Source organism: Trichogramma pretiosum, unplaced genomic scaffold, assembly GCF_000599845.2.
Source record: "Trichogramma pretiosum strain Unisexual culture from Peru unplaced genomic scaffold, Tpre_2.0 scaffold67, whole genome shotgun sequence".
NCBI lineage: Eukaryota > Metazoa > Arthropoda > Insecta > Hymenoptera > Trichogrammatidae > Trichogramma > Trichogramma pretiosum.
In genome coordinates, this window is record NW_019641691.1 from 5,158 (window position 1) to 24,613 (window position 19,456).

Consider the following 19,456-nt stretch of genomic DNA (forward strand, 5'->3'; position numbering starts at 1 on the left):
TAAAAAATAATTGTTTTGTATAATTAAACATTGCATTTAAGAAGATTATACACCTCTTTTATCCTGATGTGTATTATAATTTCTGCTATGAAATCGTTTCAATTTAAAAACGTGCAGATATTTCACTGGAAATTAAACGTATATGATTCTATATTTGAAATTTGTGTCAAGTGATAATATAGTACAAGTTGCTGAGCTTTCTTTTATAAATAATGAATATTAGTACAAATTAATTTGCGTGTGGTGGGGTGATTGCGAGTAAAGGTGTAGCTATGGAAAATCTGCGAAAGTAATCCACACCATGCTTTGCAATTATAAAATTGTTCGAGTAAATTTGCATTCTTAAAAACATTAAAAAACTATAACGTTTTATACAAGTCAAAAACTCGCGTCTTATAATGCATATTATCAGGTATCTAAAAATGTAAGCTTACTTTATATATGTAAGAATAAATAAGTCTCAGTTTAGCACGTATAACAAAGAAATAAAGTATTTTTAATTCAATAAAATTTCATTAAATTCATATAAAAAAGTGTGTTATGTATCCATAAATAAACCTAATATCGCTTTTTTGAAGCTTACTTCTATATTTAGCAAGTTTGGATAAATTGCCACTGGAATTGCTGAGAAAAAAAATTGTCAAAGACCATATATTTATTACTTCTGCTTAAGAAAAATTATTTGATAGTATCAACAACTTGTTTCCAAACAAAAATGTTCTTTAAATAACTAAAACTCTGTTTTTTTATCTAATACATGAGTAAATTTTTAGTATGAGTTCATCAGTTTATAAATTATATACGAAAGAGTTTCAGTGAACCAAAGTAAAATTCATTATTAGAAACTAGCATAACAGTTTTTTGTAGAATATTATACTAATTCAATTCATAGATGTATTGAAATAGACGTGCGTTTCAATAATTGATTTTCTTGTTCTTGATTCAACAAACACTCTACTAATAGTTTTAACATTTTTTATAAAAGAAAAGTAATTTTATAAAGCTTGATTATAGTTTTGAATGCATATAGCAATGCCTAAAAATGTGAAAATTCTTTAAACAGACTTGCAGTAAAATCCAAATAAAACTTCGCCGACTATTTATAAATCCTTCATATATATTAAATTAATGAATAAATAAATAAATATCGGTTTTTTCTTAAGAAAAAATAGAATTTTAGCTAAATCCTTCTGTATCGTCATAAACTATGATAATCTCTTCATTTGAAGAAATAAGATATTAATTTTTGCCATAATTTTCAGCTTACTTGTTATTGTGAATACACTAAAAATACACAGAGTAATTGCTGAATCAAATGAAAAAATAAATTTAAAATTCGCAAAATCTAGTGATATTGGCGGGTTGGATCACAAGAAGCAATCAGATATGAAATTATCAGTGACGTCTTCAGAAGTAAGATTTTTGCTTTGGTTTGTGATTATTTTTGGTACATCAATCTTACTAACTTACTAAGACTAGAAATTGTCATTTTAAAAAATTGTGATATCAATTTTTTTAAGAATTAATCATCTTAATAACTGATGGTTCTTGGCAACAATTACTCTAATTAAAATGTTTAACTTAAAAATGTGCGCTTGCAACCGCCGATTCTATGTATCGTCTATGCAGGTTTCAAGCAACTCATTTCCACTGTTGGCAGTGAATATAGATTCGTAAACAATCTTTGACCAATTGTGATGACAAACTGGCTTGAGTCCCATTTTTCCCGTTTAGATAAGAAATCACATGATTTCTCAACGTCAAAAGAAATGATAAGAAATGAGATGAGTTTTCATCTAATGAAATATCTACATTTTTTGTGAATAAAATTTGATTATGCTGTATATTTTTGAGTTGATCATGTAATATTATATATATTTCAAGAAATTTTGGTGTAGGAAAACACGCAGAAATATGATATGGTATCATAAGTATAGGAATAAATTTAAGAACCTTCATTTGAATCTCATTTTTATCCATAATTTTTCTTGAAATACAATTTTTGATTATTAAATAATACTGGATCACTTTCAATATTATATCATAACGTGCCTTCAAAAATATTACATCAACAAATGGAATTAATATACAAATGTACATATTTTATAAAAAACCAGGTGAAAACTCACACGATTTGTGAACTTATTTCATCTAAAAAGGTCTAATCTCTTCCCCCTCTTTTTATGTTCTTGATTTTAGAATTTAGTTAATATCAATAACAGAAGTAGATAGTTTCATAAATTTCGTATTGCGAGTAGGTTTGGACAGGACATTCACAACATCATCTGGATGGTCAACTTAAAAAAATTGATGTTTACTCACCCTCGTACGATCAAGTACATTCGACCCTCAAATCGATTTCAAGCACTCAAAGTGTACCAACAATCAACAGACTTCTACTTGATCAATTAATCATAGTCAAATACGTAAGTTAATCGTTTTCATGGATTTTTAAAAATAATTTATTAAGAAAGTTTATTTATAATTTACTTGCTTAAGATATCTTGTACGATACTAGGGCCCTAAATCAGTACATTATGAAACAGTGGCAGAAGAAGCAGATTATGGCACGGCAGAGTAAAGCGCCCGAACGCAGCGAGTGTGCTTCTGCCGTGCTCATAATGTGCTTCTTATCAAACGTATACAATATACTGTTTTATAGCACTGTATTAAGCTCACATTTATGCCCCCTATTCCGAGTTATAAGTCGCAAAAGCATATTGTGCACGTGTCGTAATGTACTATTACGGCACGGCATAGTTGTGGGCCATATGCTTCTGAATAAATGACGCCATGTGTGCTACCATGTGGTATACTCCATAGTTAAAACTTGAGATTACATATATATATATGGAGTATTATATACCTTCTCTCAGTACGGAATTTCTTTTTTAACTATTGGCTTCGTTCATCACGTCACGACTCTTCGTTAGGTAGTCAATATTTGAGCTGAAAATTTAAATCATCAATTACGTGATGGTAATAATATGATTAGAATACAATTTGATTATTGCCCTACCGAGAGTGAGAGAAAGCAGCAAATATTACAGTTGTCATAATCCTCACAGTATAAAATAAAATATAGTTACATTATATTTCCTGGACGACTCAAATTAACTACTCAAACTATTTTCAGAAAAATAATAATTCCATCAAACTACAGAATCCCAATTTATATGGAAAAAATGGTTGTAAAGAAAGAAGATGTTTCATAAGAAGAAGGCTAGAGGCATCGGATAGCATGAAAAAAAATTTTGATGCAAAAAAGCAACGCAATAGTTCAAGGAAGTCCAGGTAAAAATAATTACACAGACACACAAAAAGAGTTCTGTCGTAGCGATTACAGTACTACATCATTACGTTTTTTGGGACAATGATTACGAACTTGTATCTGAAGGTTTTTTTGTCCTTAAAATTTTTTTAGTAATGCTCATTATTCTTTCACAAAGAATTAAAAAAAAATTTCAACTCGTGTCAATCAAGTGGTCCTAAATGATTTGGATTCATTAATATCACTTTTAATCTTGGATTAATTTTGATTTCGCAAAAAATTTTTAGAATTAGTCAAAAACAAGTGTACATTTTTTTCAGAATGTCTTGAAAATTTTTTGAATTATTCAAATGGCCTTTTCCATAGCAGAAAAATAAGAAATACGTTAATACAAAAATTTTTCAAATAAGCTATCTGAATATTATCAGGTACCATTTGTTAATCTGACGTAATTTAAGGAATTAATAATGTTGTTTGTTTTTTCAATGTTATTTTAGAACAAGTTATAACCATTTGAGGAAACGTTTTGCTGAAGATAATAATACGCGGCTATCTTTTATGGAAAATTCGAAAGATAGATATCAAATGGTGACCCATGGTCCAGCTTTTCCGCATCATTTACCATTTGGTCCATCTAGATTTCTTGGCGTTACTCCGAATGAAAAGAAACCTCTTGATGAACAGGACAATGCAAATGAAAGTGAAAAAAGCTTAAGAAGAGAGGTAAATATTAGAGAAAACCGTTATTCTGCAACTTTCACGATCAAACCCCTTATAAAAATTTCCTATAGGATCTCGCGAAATTCCTACAGGAGTCCTATAGGATTCCAATAGGAATTTCGCGGGATCCTATTGGAAATTTTTATAAGGGACTTAATAATAATACAAGAAAGTTAAAGCCAAGCCCCTAGTTGAAAAAAATTGCGTGGACTTTCATATGGATTACTTTTTTTTTTAAATGTGCATAGATTTTTCGATTATCCCTTGAAAACTCGAATTCACAAGGCACTGTTTTAATCACAATTAATTATCAATGCAGGATCTAAACCCGAGATAAATTATTTTTATGCCCTGAAACTTTCAAAAGTACAGATAATAGATAAACTATAGAAATATTATTAATCATAAAAAAACAATCGAATTATATAAACCATGTGACTCTTGATTTTTTTATTTTTTTAGTAATTGGAAATTGAACGATACCGCAACGCTTTTAGGCTCTTAATGTGAGATTACCTATAAAGACTGGAGGAAATAGGTAAAGCTAATTTATACTGAATAGTGACATTTGGCAAACGTAAAAAGCGGTATCGTTCGGTACCCAATAATAGTATGCATCTATATTAACATTATTTACAAGATATTATGAAAATAATTTATCATTTCAGGAAGAGATTCAATTTCAAGAAGAACAGATCGAAACAAAACCAAGAGAATTGATGCTGAACTATTTGTCCAAGTCGTCCATGATGGATAAAATAATATCTGATATGTATATTTTTGTACAAAAATTGTATGCTAATTTTTCTTAAATAAATTGTTGAAATATTGCATTAAATTTTGAAGTGACTTAAGTTTACGTACATGTTATATAGCTTATTTAACATTTGCTTCATGTTTTATTACCACAGTATATCGTAGTCACATTGTTGTGACACAGCTGAAAATTATACTTCAGGAATTTTTTTCTCGTTCATCATCATACACTATCATCGACTTTGAAAGGCGATGTTAAGTGTTATTGTTTATTTTTTTCGGTAATCGTTGAGGAAGTATCTGCGAGCGAGCCTACCACTCTAGTTATTTAATAAGGTATAACAATGCAAAATAAATATTTCATTTTTAGAATTTATTAAGAAATTTATTTTTTGCATAAAAATGAAAAATATAAGCTTTTCAATTTCTTAATGTTATGTTTTACATATATATATACAGTAATTTTTCATTATGTAGCTTATATCTATTTTCTTAATTGTTCTACTTATTATAATACATTTACATAATTATGCGTGATGTAGCTTGTTCATCTTAAACATTACGTTTATTATTCATTATTTTATTGATCTAAAATTCATGTATTAACTTTATGCATATAAACACTCAAACATACATTCATTACAGCTAAGCACAGTGTATAAATTTTTATTTCTTAAAGTTTTAAAGTAACTTTTATTTGAAAAATATTTAGACAATTATCTAAATGATTCCTCTTTTCTTTACATTACTTATTGAAAAATGCAATGATTTCAATTCATCGTTGAGATACAACTTTTTAAGAGTATTTTTTGGCCGTGTGAAAAATTTCTTTCTTTTGCTTTTTCTGACGACCCGAGATTTTCGTAAATTTGTTCCATTATTGTCTGTTTCGGAGCAAATTTTTTTGAGCTCAAGCAAAGTTATTACAATTACGTTTGAGGATATTGAACGAATAGGTAAATTATTATGCAAATACGGTGGATTAATACTAAATATAATTAAATGTAAAGTAGACTTTACAAAAATGTAATTTTAATAAATTGTCAACGGACATTAGCCGCTGTTTTAATTTATGGACATAGCTGGTAAGACCAATTTAATATTTTTACAGGAACTCTCGGGGATTTTGTGTTTTTTTTTTTTGCAAGGTTTAGTGTTAATGGATTACATATCTATGGAACGAAAAACTGAAAAGCCTCAGAACACATGTAACTATGAGTCAGGGCTGATAAACATGGGTTCTGAGGTTTTTTCGCTTCATAGGTGCGTATACCGTTTTTAATAAATCCCTCAACAGAAAGTAACTGTTTCTCGTTGGCCGCAGCGCCGAAATAGTAGACTACGCAACGGGGGCGGGAGTCGATTTGCACGAGTGTTAAGTTTGCAGCCCGAGCGTAGCAAGGGTTACATTGACACAAGTCCAGTCCCAGTTGCGTATACTAATTTTCATTACAACCTGCAGAAAGTAGATTTTAAGATTACCAGCCGTGCGCGAAAATAGCACTTTCCGCACGCAGTGATGAAAAGGTTAGTTTTGGCTAGGGTGCCATGAAAATGATATTAAGAACTTTTACTGATTGATTCAATAGATATTATGCAATAATATGACGAAAAATGTCTTTTTTCGCACATTTGTTAGTGCGCGAAAAGCGTTTTTGGACACTTGTGTGCGGTAAAATGCCCCATTTTGGACACGGGTGTGCGGTAAAATGACTCATTTAAATGAAAGTATTTTTCGCTTACTATTGCATAAAATTTTGTATGCAACACGTGCCCAGCTTTTTCCGCACACTCGTGCCCAAAAACGCCTTTTGGGTACTTGTTACATAAATAACTATTACAGATGTTTTCATGAGACTTTTTCGTATACTTTATGTGTGAAATTCTTCTTTCTCTAAACAACGTTTTTGAAAAATGTATCGCACTTGTAATATTCGGACCGAATTCTTTGAGATACAAAGCCCAGTTGTGTAACCTTCTTTAGAACATTAATGGTTACGGATGCAACCTCAGAGGAGGCGATCGGACCTGTAAGTTGTTTTGAACAAGCTCTGAAGGATACTTTTTTCACATATTAAGTTTTCTTAGTCATTCCTATCATAAACGTATTATGCTAGGATGGTCTATAGGTCGAATCTTTACCTCGCTCGAGATAGTGGTCATGAACATTTATCAATGTTCCGAAGAAGTTAACATCACCTGAGCACAGTACCTTGAGCTCTGATTATTCCGACACGTGAACGTGTTTTCGGAAAGTATAAAAAGTTGTAAAGAATAATAAAACAATTTAACACGAATATTAAATTTATAACACAAAAGTCGCATGGGATCAGCTGTATCCTAGTAAGAAATCTAAATTTTTAAATTTCTAAAAATGTAATGGAAAGGGGGAAAATATCCCCTTTAAGAATGATGTAAAAATCAACTTCGAAGTATAAATAAGCTCTTCGGTAGAGTTAATTATCCATTTTTATGGACTTGATTCGTCTAGGATTGGTTTTGTTAGTCTTAATAGCATTCTAAAGCGAGCATAGTCTAAATGGTGTAAATAACAGGTTGCTCCAAAACTAATCATAAGAGACTTGAAGGAAAATCAAAATTGTCGAAAAAGCGTAAGAAAAGAAAAAATTTTCACACAGAATAAAGCCCAAAGTGTAACTCTAATCACCGTACCCCAATGAAGATTTAATATATATTACTTTAAACGAGTATTGAAACAAAATTTATCCGAAAAATTGGACACATTCTTTTTCAATTCAAGGTATTTTTGATCATTTATATGAGAAAATTGATTTTCGAATGATGTCTTGCATAAATATCAAGACGGAAATTAAATTCAAAGCCAAATAAGCCACTAATACATCGAATTAATTAAATCAAATTATATTAACCCGAACATTGTCGGAATGAATTAAATTTATAAGTACAATTTAGTAAATCTAGACGGCTATTATAATTTTTCACTCAGGGCAAATATAATTACAACAGCTAGATTTTTTAATATAATTATTAATACATATTCCCATTTAAAGTATTTAGTTTTTAATTGGGTTTTTGAGTTCCGAATATATTCGTAGATTATTTTTATCGTAACGTAAGTAAATACAAGCGTAATTTTATAATGACTACACTTCCTGGGTTCTAAAAACCTTTCAGTTATTACTACAATATTTCGAGAAAAAGATTGTGATCGATTTTTTGACACGAATAATAAATTGTAATTAATACTTATAAATAGACTAAACGCCTTGAAAATATGAACTTAAAATTTTGCGAATTGTACGCTTTCTTTGGACTATTTAGAATTGCTTTGTGGTATTTGAAAGTTACAACATAAAAAGCAATTCAATAAATTAGAGTCTTTTTATGGCCAAACTAAATCCATACGAAAAATATAATTTATGAAGATTTATCGAGTAGAGTAAAAAAAATATCAGGATTTTCTTTTTTTCCATAACTGAAAAGCTTTCCGTTAGTTAGGCATAATTATATAAATTAGATATAACCTATGATGTGTAAATTAAAATAATATTTAATATTACTACGAGATCAAAAAAAGGTGACAAAATATTTAGTCTAACTTAACGAATGATCCAGTAGCACTAGATGTTGTTAAAAAGAGAGGTGACGATTTTCGGTGTAATGTTGGATTGACCGTTTGATATACAAAATTAGCTTGAAGAGTTTCGGTGAGATTAATTTTTTGACGTTTAGTATTTTTTCGGTTCAAATAATCTAAATTATTTTTTATAGAATTCGTTTCTCCAATATTTATCTGCATGTGCAAACTTTTTTCATTTCTTACGATGTCAATTTCATCTTGAATTTGGTCATTGATATCTAAGTCTATATCTTGACTACTTTCATCATAGCTATCACTTATCGAGTTGGCAGCTAATCTATTAGTCATGTGTAATGTTTTTGCAGGTACTAGTGAAATCGTTTGTTGAGAAATTGTCTGATCTGAGATATCACCCTCATCACCTGAACTTTCGGTTTCCTCCGTTGAAAAGTCACCTCCAAATCCATTATTACTGACATACTTCATTTCTCCACGTTCTAGAAGTTCCAATTGTTCCGGGTAAATCATAGCTTTTTTAATGGCCAAAGGATCTTTTCTTGACCATTTAAGAACTTCTTCGTCCATTTTGGCGACTTTGGCAGGATTTATGGCCCATAAACATCCTTTTCGCTGATTACCATTTCCTGCTGGTTTCTCTATCTTCTCAAAACATTTGTTAAGCGATAAATTATGTCTGACAGAATTTTTCCAGCCATTTGGCGCAGTTTTGAAGTATGGAAAATGCTCACTGTAATAAAAATAATTATAAAAATAGAATATATGAAATATTAAAAAAAATGAAACCAATGGGTCAATAAAGTATAACACACCTAACTCCACATCTTAAATCGGGTTTTGGGCAAGCTACAATTTGTTTAAAACGGTCTTTTTGTACAAAGTTAATGGTGCCATGTACATATTCGGTGATAACATAATAGGGTGTAGTCTTTGTGTTTGAACAAAAAAAGTCAAAACGGCGCAAAGCAGCGGAAAGTAACAAAAAATACCTTTATTCCGAAGTTTCAAGCATATTTTTCGATACTCCAAGATTGTTCGTGTCGATTAAAATTTAAGACAAATTACAAAAATTTAAATAATTTACAATGAATAAAGCTCTGTATCGTAAAAACAATTGATAGAAAGTTTTCAAAAATTATAATAAAATTTAAATGCATGCATTATCAATAATAACAAGTTTTTCATGCAGAAACAAAATTTTTTGGTCATTCAATTTTACAAAAAATTGGTCACACTAATCCTATTCTATATGAAAGGGGAGATTTCTAGCGTAAATAGTTATAAGTGTTGTGATTGATTGTTATCGGCATGCTATAGAATGTTTAGTGCCACGCGATTTCGAATGTTGTGACAATTGGAAAATGTATCATATCAGTCTATTGAAGGCTCGAGGCTAATTTTGATTGAAAGTCTTTACAAGTCGTTTGTGTGATAAAAGCTGGTCTGTTGCTTATTTGTAAAAGTTATAAAGGTCTATGAAAACCAAAAAATTTGGCGTTTTAGCCACGCTCGAATATAAATCATTTAAACCGGCGTCACTGAAGGTAACTTATGTCTGGAGGAAAACAAAGAAATAGGCGAGCGGGAGGTTACCCAAAAAACAGGGTTGACCGACCACGGAGAGGGGAGTGGGTAAACGACATGATTCCTTACGTATTTTTCGTCGCTGAATCCGAATATGAAATTTATTTTACTCTAAAATGACAGCGTCATGGAGAAAAACGCGATTTTCATGAAAATCGCGGTATAATGAATTTCTCATTTTTTCGAGTTCAACTCGCTGTAACTTTTTTTGTAGTAAATATTTTTTGATGAAATTTTAACAGCATATTCTAGCACTCAAAAGGAAGAAAATAGCGTCAAGCAGGTGTCGAAAAGTTTATTAGAACCGAAGATATGATTTTTTGAACATAAAAAACGCGAATTCATGAATTCTTAACTTCGGATTAAAAAGTTGAGTGACGAAATTTCGAAATTCAAAATATAAACTTCACAGCACTAAAATATATAGTATAAGGAAGTTTTTGGTAAAATTTGAGATCAAAATATCAATTAGGGAAGAAATGGCAAGAGTTTCAATATTAGCGCACCGAGCGCGCGCTCGCCGCGCGTGCAGCGCAGCAGCCGCCTCGCCGGCTAGCGTTGCGCGTTGGCCCGTGTAATGGTGCATACAGTTTAATAATTAATATATGAAATCCATTTAATTGTTTTTATTGAACATATGGTCAAATCTCAAAATAAAATTCCGTTTCGTTAACAAAAAAAGGTGAAATTTTTTTTTGCGTGCCCAGTGGCCCGGACCCCCGCAAATTCTTCATAGGACCTCCAGGAGTGAAAAAAAACGCGTGAACATGAAATTTGTAAATAGTTAGTTTTTTTTGGGTCACTTTTGTGTTTTAGATGCCGAAAAGCCATCTTTTCACGCAAATACGACTTATTGCTCGATTTCCAAGTCGTTGAAAAAGTATAAAAAATCATCTAAAAATTTTAACTGACCACTGTATTCGATAGGAAATTTCCTCAGCTTTCCGATGGTACTATTTGATTTTCCGAAATATCCAAATTTCACCACGAAAATCGCCATCAAACATTGAGGGCTAAATATGTCGAAAAATGTAGTACGGAAAAAGTGCTTTCTATGGCTTATTTTTGATTTTTCCTTGGGAAAATGAAATTAATCGGAAAATCCAACTGCACCATGAGAAAGCTGAGGAAATTTCCTATCGAATACAGTGGTCAGTTAAAATTTTTAGATGATTTTTTATACTTTTTCAACGACTTGGAAATCGAGCAATAAGTCGTATTTGCGTGAAAAGATGGCTTTTCGGCATCTAAAACACAAAAGTGACCCAAAAAAAACTAACTATTTACAAATTTCATGTTCACGCGTTTTTTTTCACTCCTGGAGGTCCTATGAAGAATTTGCGGGGGTCCGGGCCACTGGGCACGCAAAAAAAAATTTCACCTTTTTTTGTTAACGAAACGGAATTTTATTTTGAGATTTGACCATATGTTCAATAAAAACAATTAAATGGATTTCATATATTAATTATTAAACTGTATGCACCATTACACGGGCCAACGCGCAACGCTAGCCGGCGAGGCGGCTGCTGCGCTGCACGCGCGGCGAGCGCGCGCTCGGTGCGCTAATATTGAAACTCTTGCCATTTCTTCCCTAATTGATATTTTGATCTCAAATTTTACCAAAAACTTCCTTATACTATATATTTTAGTGCTGTGAAGTTTATATTTTGAATTTCGAAATTTCGTCACTCAACTTTTTAATCCGAAGTTAAGAATTCATGAATTCGCGTTTTTTATGTTCAAAAAATCATATCTTCGGTTCTAATAAACTTTTCGACACCTGCTTGACGCTATTTTCTTCCTTTTGAGTGCTAGAATATGCTGTTAAAATTTCATCAAAAAATATTTACTACAAAAAAAGTTACAGCGAGTTGAACTCGAAAAAATGAGAAATTCATTATACCGCGATTTTCATGAAAATCGCGTTTTTCTCCATGACGCTGTCATTTTAGAGTAAAATAAATTTCATATTCGGATTCAGCGACGAAAAATACGTAAGGAATCATGTCGTTTACCCACTCCCCTCTCCGTGGTCGGTATGTCCCCTTTCTAAGCGACTTTTTGGCAACCTCCCGCTCGCCTAAAAGTGTTGCGGGTTAAATAAATGAAAGCTTTTCTTTGTTTTTCTCCAGTCATACAAATTAGGTAACAATTAGTAACGGTTTTGAAAACAATCTATTCTCGGTAAATACTGTTACTATTACTGTCACTATTCGAGCGAACAGTCACCTTGCGCGGCTTTACATTAAAAACTTTATCAAGAGTGCCGGTATTCTACAAAGTATAAAGGAAAAAATTATAAGCGTACTTTTGGTATTTTGGAGATAAAATTAAAAGTTTCATTAATTCTACTTATTTTACTAAACGAAATAATGTTATAATGCTTGAATACAGCTATTTAATGGTAATTGTTCGTTCATTTTTATACGCACCACATGAAGTTATAAATTTCAGAAACTGGTAGAGATCCGGTTTGACTATTTTTCAAAGCCATGGCGATCAAGCATGAGTAAGAATAAGCTGGTTTTGGGAAAGGCTTACTATCGTATTCCAAAGTAACCGAGTCAAATTGTGTATTGGTATTTGTACAGTTCAAATTCAATGAATTATCTATGTTTTTATGCTGCAGTATAATAGATCCTGACTCAATTTCTCTGTCATATATTTTTTGCCGTTGAGTTGGCAGTAAATTGGAACTCTGATATAGTTTAAGATTTTGTAATTTGATTGTTGAAATATTATCTTTATTAGAGGGTTGTTGTTGACATGACTTCTGCATTTTAAGGGGCACTAAAGTTAATGATTTAGAAGAAACTGATGATGTTTTGATATTTTTAGAACAAATTTTAAGGGTGAATTTATTTTTATCGTCTAAATCTTCATCTTCAGATGCTTCATCAACTTCCGAATCACTGCTTTCTATGTTATGATCTCTGTCAGAAAATTCATTGGTTTCTGAAATTTCTTTTTTGAGTGTATTTACAATAGCGTGTTTTTGTTCCAAAATATCATGATTTTTTTTCATATTTGAAGTGAACACAAAATGCCTCCTGGGTGTGTTTAAGCACGAAGAGTTAACTGCAGAAGTTGTAGATGAAATGTCTGGTGTGTTCGATGTAGACAACGCTCGGGAATTATTCACCTGCTTTTCAGAAGGTGACGTGATGGATTGCGATAAAAATCCACGAGCCGATGAAAAAGGCATTACTGAATTTGGATTTACCATAACTGAGGCAGCATCGCAGCTGTTGAGGTCCAAATTAAAATTACTGAAAATAAATAGAATTTTGATTTAGAAGAATTAAGGAGAACAGTTATTATATGTTTATTTTCATGTATGTACATTAAGAAGATCACTTTTTCCCAAATTCCGAAATTGTTTATTCCACACTCTTAGAAATTACTAGTTTGAACGTTAATAAAATGGTTTAGAGAACGAAGACGAGTGCCTAGACCTTGGCTGCAATTCAAAATAGTTTTCAATCCTATTTTTGCTGATTTCTTACGATTATGGTTTTCCCTGACGCCCAAAAGTAATTTGAAGGGCCTACGCTATTAGAAATTGTTTTCTTAGGGACAAAATGCAATCCAAAGATATGCGTAAGTATCACAAAAAATCAGCACCAACCAGTACGATATAATAACATTAAAAACTCGAGAAAAACCACCTTTGTATAATTTGACTGTTATTTTACATTTTCAAAATTAATTTTTTCGATTCTGCAGTATATAAAAATGAAATTGTTATCACCAGCGTATGGCCCATTTTTGAATGTTGGATTTTTAATGTCACTTTTTGAACTTTAGTTACTAGAAGTCTGTTATTCAAACTAGTATTTAAATCAGTTATTGTTTACTTCTTTGTCAAAATTTAGATCTACAGCTTGTAAAATTTGAATATATTTAAGAAAAGTACAAAGAACTGTCAAGTTGAATCAACGTCGTTTTTTCTTAATTTTTTGACGTTATTATATCGTACTGGGCTGGCAATTATTTTTCATGATACTTCGAAAATCTCTAATTCATATCATGAATAAAAATTTTTTATGGTACAGGATCTTTATCTTGCTTTTGGGAGTCTGGGAAAACCAGAATCGTGAAAATCAGCAAAAATAGCGGATGAGACATATTTGCAATGGTAGGCAAGATATAGTCTCTAAACCATTTAGTTAATATTTTCAAGCCATAAACTAGTTATCTAAGAGTTTACAGCAAACAATTCTGCAATGGGGAAAGAGGTGACTTCACTAATGTACATCTGGGGTGAAAATAGTATTGACGATCATTACTGCAATAAAATCGCGAAATCTTTCGTTCTAGTTATTCAAAAAGTCAATTAGAGTTAAACAACAAAAATTACTGCCTGTTTCATTTTTATCTCGTATTTTTGAAGTTATGTTAAAACCCAAACACTAAAAATTCGAGGAACAATAAGTAAATTTGTTTTATTTTCGTCCCTTTGTCATTTAACACCTAATAAACTAATTTTAAAGATAAAGAATATATTACTTTTTAAATACATTACAATTTCAAATTTTCCGAAAAAATGTCAAAATTGAGCATGATGGGGAATCATATATTATTTATTATTCAAAACTTCTATATTAGGATAGCATTAATACAATGATATGTAAAAAATGTAATTACCTGTTTGAACTATTACTGTTGCCATTTATAAGACTTTGAGACGTAAACCAATTGTTTAAATCAACGTGTGAATGAATTGGATCGTCATCTAATTCTAGAGGAGATAAGTCAGTAAAATTAAAACCAAGTTCAGGATGGCCTCCTATTACACTATCTATTTCAGTCTTAATATCACAGTCTAGCATATCTTGTAATGATTGATCTGTTCCCAGAGTCCAGTCCATGATGAAAGATAATTGTTTCTAAGATAACGTTTAGTGTTTCTAACTCAGCAGCATATCTATAAAGTAATTATATTATTATGAAATTAATATTTTTATCATGTTTGCATAGGTACTGTATAATGTTTGATTCAATTATAATAGTAATCAAATTTAAGAACAATTTTACATTAATCAAAGTGTACGTTTGGGTTCTGACGATATATAAGTCGTAGTCACCATAAAAAATTTACATGACATAAGAAGGTACATCATACTATCAGAATGGTCCGAGACTGTCCGCAGGCAAATGGGCTATTGTTAAGCGATTAAAAGACAAAATGGGGCTCTCATTGCAAATGAGAAGCATTTAGAGTTTATCAAATTGCGCTCTAGTTACTAAACTCTTCAGTCGGCTTTTTCTTTGCCTCTGATGCATATTATCGAATATTGGGCGATCCTAATAGTCCCAAGGAAGGTTTTTGGCGTCAGTTATTTGATCAGCCATCTCGTATGCGACACCCATTTGGCATGGGGCGTTAAGGACCATTATGCAACGAACATTCTTACGAGTTAGTACTGACTTTTGTACGATCTCGGAAGATGTGGTATGTGTTTTTGCAGGTATACTACCATTAGATCTTGAAGCGAACAAACGGGCAAGGTTTTATGCAATCAGTAAGACGGAAGATTGTGTCATGGACAGAAATAAAACATTGGAGAGATTTTCCTCTCTGAGTTTGAGACAAAAACACTGAATCATGTGAAGGAAGGGGGAAAACAAAACTGAGCCCGGATTTAAGATCATGGGTTTACGGAAAACGCGGTAAAATGAGCTACTATTTCTCTCAACTTTTTTAGGAGTATGGATACTTTAAAGTGTACGAGTACCACTTTAGGCACGATGAATGAGCAGGCTGACACTTTTGTTCTACAGAAGATGCGAAACAAATACTGTGCTACTGCCTGAGGTTGAAGCATAAGTTTAAATCCTTGTGAATTAAATCCTGGCAGTTAGGAACACCCGTTGGGCACATGCTTAGATCATGCACAATTCAAGGAACCATACATTTTTTTACCTCGACGTTTACGAGACAGTTCAGGATCCTCTATACCCACTCAGTTGGTAATACCTGTCTACCAAGCCATTTTTGTTAAATCTGAAAAATTGGATACTTCATTCGCAAATTTTCCAATTGACGCTCATTTGAAATAAACTTATTGTCATTTTGGTCAAATTGTATCAAATTCTATGCATTACTAAATTAGAAAAACGATATATAACAATAGCGTATAATTTACAATTAAATATTGCATAAAATTTGACTTAAATATTAATGGTGTCTTGAAAATGAATGTCCACTCGAAAAATTTTTTAATAAAATATCAAACTTTTCAGATTTAAAAAAAATGGCTTGGTCGACTGGTGTTATCAATTGAGTGTGTATAGAGTATATTATATTTTACGATATATTTTTCAGATTATGGGAACTTATCTAATATTACATACAAGATAAAATAATTTTTCATAAATGGAGGATCTCAAGGAAGCATGGATCATTTAAATTGAATAAGTAGCATTTCTTGTGCTCTTGTGTTGACAAACATTTTTCTTGTGGTTTCAATTATTTTTACCTATCACTGATTAAAACTCTAAAATTTATTAAATCACAAATATTATATCAAACATAAAAATAAAATAATTTTTCAAACAACATTGACTATTGCATATGAAATGTATTTTTTGTATATAACGTAATCAGTTTCATTTTCAACTATTGAATTGAAGCCTAGTAGTAAAGAGTTTATATTATTATAGATCATTGAATTTTATATAAACTTCATAAAATTGATTATAATTAACTGTTGATTTATAGACTGATATTGTTGCTTATATATTATTTTTACTTATAAGAATAGAAAAAGAATAATTCCAAATAATCAAAAAATGATTTTTAATAATTTTATAAAAGGAATTATTCATTCACAAAACTTAAAAAAAATCTATAATATTATTTTTGAATTTAATTTCCAATTATACTCAAGATTCAAACTTAATTAATATTGTATTCATTAAATAAAAATATTTAATATATCTCTAACTCAAAATTTATTATGCACCTGGTTACAAAGTTTATTATGCGAATTGATAACAAAAGTAAAACATTTCTTTTAACAAGCGAGAGATACAAAATTTCATTGTACAAAAACTTTAATTTAATTTAGATTTGTTATAAATCAAGGGTAAAAGAATTATAGGATTTTAGTACAGAAATAATAATGAATGTTTTAAAATATAATATTTTTATTTTAGAGATCTAAAATTTTGTTTGTAGATCTGGTTAATTCATGGTAATCATCCATTTAAAACAATAAGTTATTGCTTACAAATTTTTTTGAAAAAAATTTGCTCAACCACCTCATTTGTCAAGTAATATTGTGCTCAAAAATATATTAAATTATTTAAAAAATACTTAAAAAGTAGTTAAAAATATATTTAATTATTGGTGTAATAAAATTAAATCTCTAAAAAATTACCAAGAACAACAGTAAATGAAATGTATTATTCACCTTTAGAAAAACTTAATTAATTAATATTGCATTGGAAAAATGTATAACATAAAATTCATGTGCTTTTGCTTAGATAAAATTGTTTTTATCAATAATTTGTAACAACAAAAATTTATTTTATTTTGAATTGGTTTGTAATATTATTTTTACTTTTATCTGTCCTGTAAAATTTTAGATATCGTATTTAAAAACAATGAAGTAACTGCAAGATATTATAGAAAACAAAAAAAATCGTAAAAAAATGTCTGCACTTCATGAATATAAAGGGAACTATATCTATATATATGTACATGTTTACAAAATAAACACGAAAATAAATGAAATATTGCAGTAAAACAATGTAAAATAGTATATAATATTTAATAGAGCTCAATTAAAATGTCATAAAAATGTTTTTGTACTGCTTTAATATATCGCATTCAAGTTGAAACAATAAAAAAAATAAATAAACACGAGCACATTAGTTTGCGCGCGAACGAGAAAGAGACAGCCGAGTATCAAGGGAAATGGATGATACAAATTAGGATGCAGTTCAAGTTTATTTTTTATATTGAAATACATAACAGCGATAAATGAAATAGTTGTACAACTTACCAAAAAGCGATGAAAAAGGCAGTCATTTATTTTCTTCTGACACAAGTGGAGTAAACAGAAGTACGCAAGAAAAACCACATGATAAAACCCGGTGTGAATGCAAAATTTGCATTTAACATTTGATGATGCACCGTTATCGTGATATTAATTTCATTTGGTTTCAAAATATAATTGCTGCATAAAATTCATACCAAATATTCAACTGCACTGCACATGATATTATTTAAAATAGATATGTATATAGATATTGCAAAGAATCTAAACGCGCGCGTAACTTGCAACAATTGTTTGAGGTAATACAGATGAAGTTACTACCTTCACCTTATGAATGATATTGTGTACTAACAACGGCGCTAGTGGTCTTACCGCCAGCCACCGCCATGAACACGAAGATTGAACGAAAATAATAAATAATGAAAGAATTTCACTTCTCCCTGCAACGAAGGGCATCGATATTGCTCTCGCAGTAATAAAATTTAATTGTTATCGTTTTCTTTTGTTTATGTTAATTCAATTTTCACTGAATTTATCAACATGAAATAGGCAAAAATTTAGACCAATAGAAGAATATATCTGTATATGCACAAACTGAATGTATCCACATACATGCAGAGGGAGGGCGTCCGCTGATATGAATAAACCTTAGATCTCTTTTTCTCCCTTCTTTCTCTGATATATGGGTGGTTTTCGTCCATAAATGATCTTTTTTGACATTCAAATTGGCTCGAAAGAGGGATAGGCCTCAAATAACAACGGTCTTTTTCTGAAAGTATTCAATAATCAAGTCTCTGCTGGTTTGGTTTATTGCGATGCAAAATTATCGAAAATGCTCATATTCGGTAGATTTCAGTAATATAAAACTAAATAGGCCCTTTTTTACAAGTCGAAATAGTGACTGAAATATGTGCTGACATGTATTTTAAAAATTCACTAGGATCTCACAAATGCAACATTGCCAAAAGGCAATTGATTGATTGCCGGCTAGCTACAAATATAAGAAAATATTTTTAAAATACCTTTTTTGCGGGTATTTTTTTAGTAGAATTGGAAAGAAATTTCTATTTACGAGATTAGAATAATGAATAATTTACTAAACGTACATTCCAGTTTGTTTTTGAAATATATTTTTTTATAATTTTATATAATCTATTTTTCATGGAAAAATTAATTGATTAACTAAAAAAATAATTAATTTCGTTTTGATTACAATACCCACAAATTAAAAATGAGACATGCGTTTATTAATTTAAACCTTGCAATTTATTAATTGAATTTCTGATATTATATTTTTCTGTTATATATGGAAGACAGTATAGACTGTAGCATGAACTATATTATGGAGATGCTGGGTTCGAACCTCAATTCAAACTGTATAAACGTATATTTTAATTGAATAATTGCACCAAAATATCGTTTTACTTTATGATTAATTATACTCGAAAATATGGAAATTTGATTAATTTTTATAATTTTGAGCAGCGATCAGCCGTACTTAAAAAATTCAATAAAACAAACAACTGGATTTTCACATGG

General features: G+C 30.5%; 2 protein-coding genes across 2 annotated transcripts; one reads left to right on the forward strand and one right to left on the reverse strand.

Annotated features, from left to right (window-relative positions):
- The first annotated feature begins 315 nt into the window (after positions 1 to 315).
- Positions 316 to 5,396, forward strand: LOC106659399. The gene is made up of 7 exons (XM_014381955.2): positions 316 to 412; positions 1,263 to 1,413; positions 2,259 to 2,426; positions 3,137 to 3,294; positions 3,769 to 3,994; positions 4,660 to 4,763; positions 5,393 to 5,396. Exons 1-7 carry the CDS (start codon positions 399 to 401, stop codon positions 5,394 to 5,396), a joined length of 825 nt encoding a protein of 274 aa, XP_014237441.1. The 5' UTR covers positions 316 to 398.
- A 1,169-nt stretch (positions 5,397 to 6,565) lies between these two features.
- LOC106659400 lies at positions 6,566 to 18,480 on the reverse strand. The gene is made up of 4 exons (XM_014381956.2): positions 17,924 to 18,480; positions 14,559 to 14,838; positions 12,344 to 13,180; positions 6,566 to 9,057 (listed from the first exon to the last, which is right to left on the reverse strand). Exons 2-4 carry the CDS (start codon positions 14,780 to 14,782, stop codon positions 8,319 to 8,321), a joined length of 1,800 nt encoding a protein of 599 aa, XP_014237442.1. The 5' UTR covers positions 14,783 to 14,838; positions 17,924 to 18,480; the 3' UTR covers positions 6,566 to 8,318.
- Between the last annotated feature and the right edge of the window lie 976 nt (positions 18,481 to 19,456).

What these genes read in the sequence shown, in the direction of transcription:
- LOC106659400 (XM_014381956.2), bottom strand. Translation starts at nt 14,782, where the DNA reads ATGGACTGGACTCTGGGAACAGATCAATCATTACAAGATATGCTAGAC. An exon ending in AACAGTAATAGTTCAAACAG is followed by an intron (nt 13,181 to 14,558) that starts GTAATTACATTT and finishes ATTTATTTTCAG; the next exon opens with TAATTTTAATTTGGACCTCA. An exon ending in GAAATTTATAACTTCATGTG is followed by an intron (nt 9,058 to 12,343) that starts GTGCGTATAAAA and finishes TTTTTATTACAG; the next exon opens with TGAGCATTTTCCATACTTCA.
- LOC106659399 (XM_014381955.2), top strand. An exon ending in AATAGTTCAAGGAAGTCCAG is followed by an intron (nt 3,295 to 3,768) that starts GTAAAAATAATT and finishes ATGTTATTTTAG; the next exon opens with AACAAGTTATAACCATTTGA. An exon ending in AAAAAAGCTTAAGAAGAGAG is followed by an intron (nt 3,995 to 4,659) that starts GTAAATATTAGA and finishes TTATCATTTCAG; the next exon opens with GAAGAGATTCAATTTCAAGA.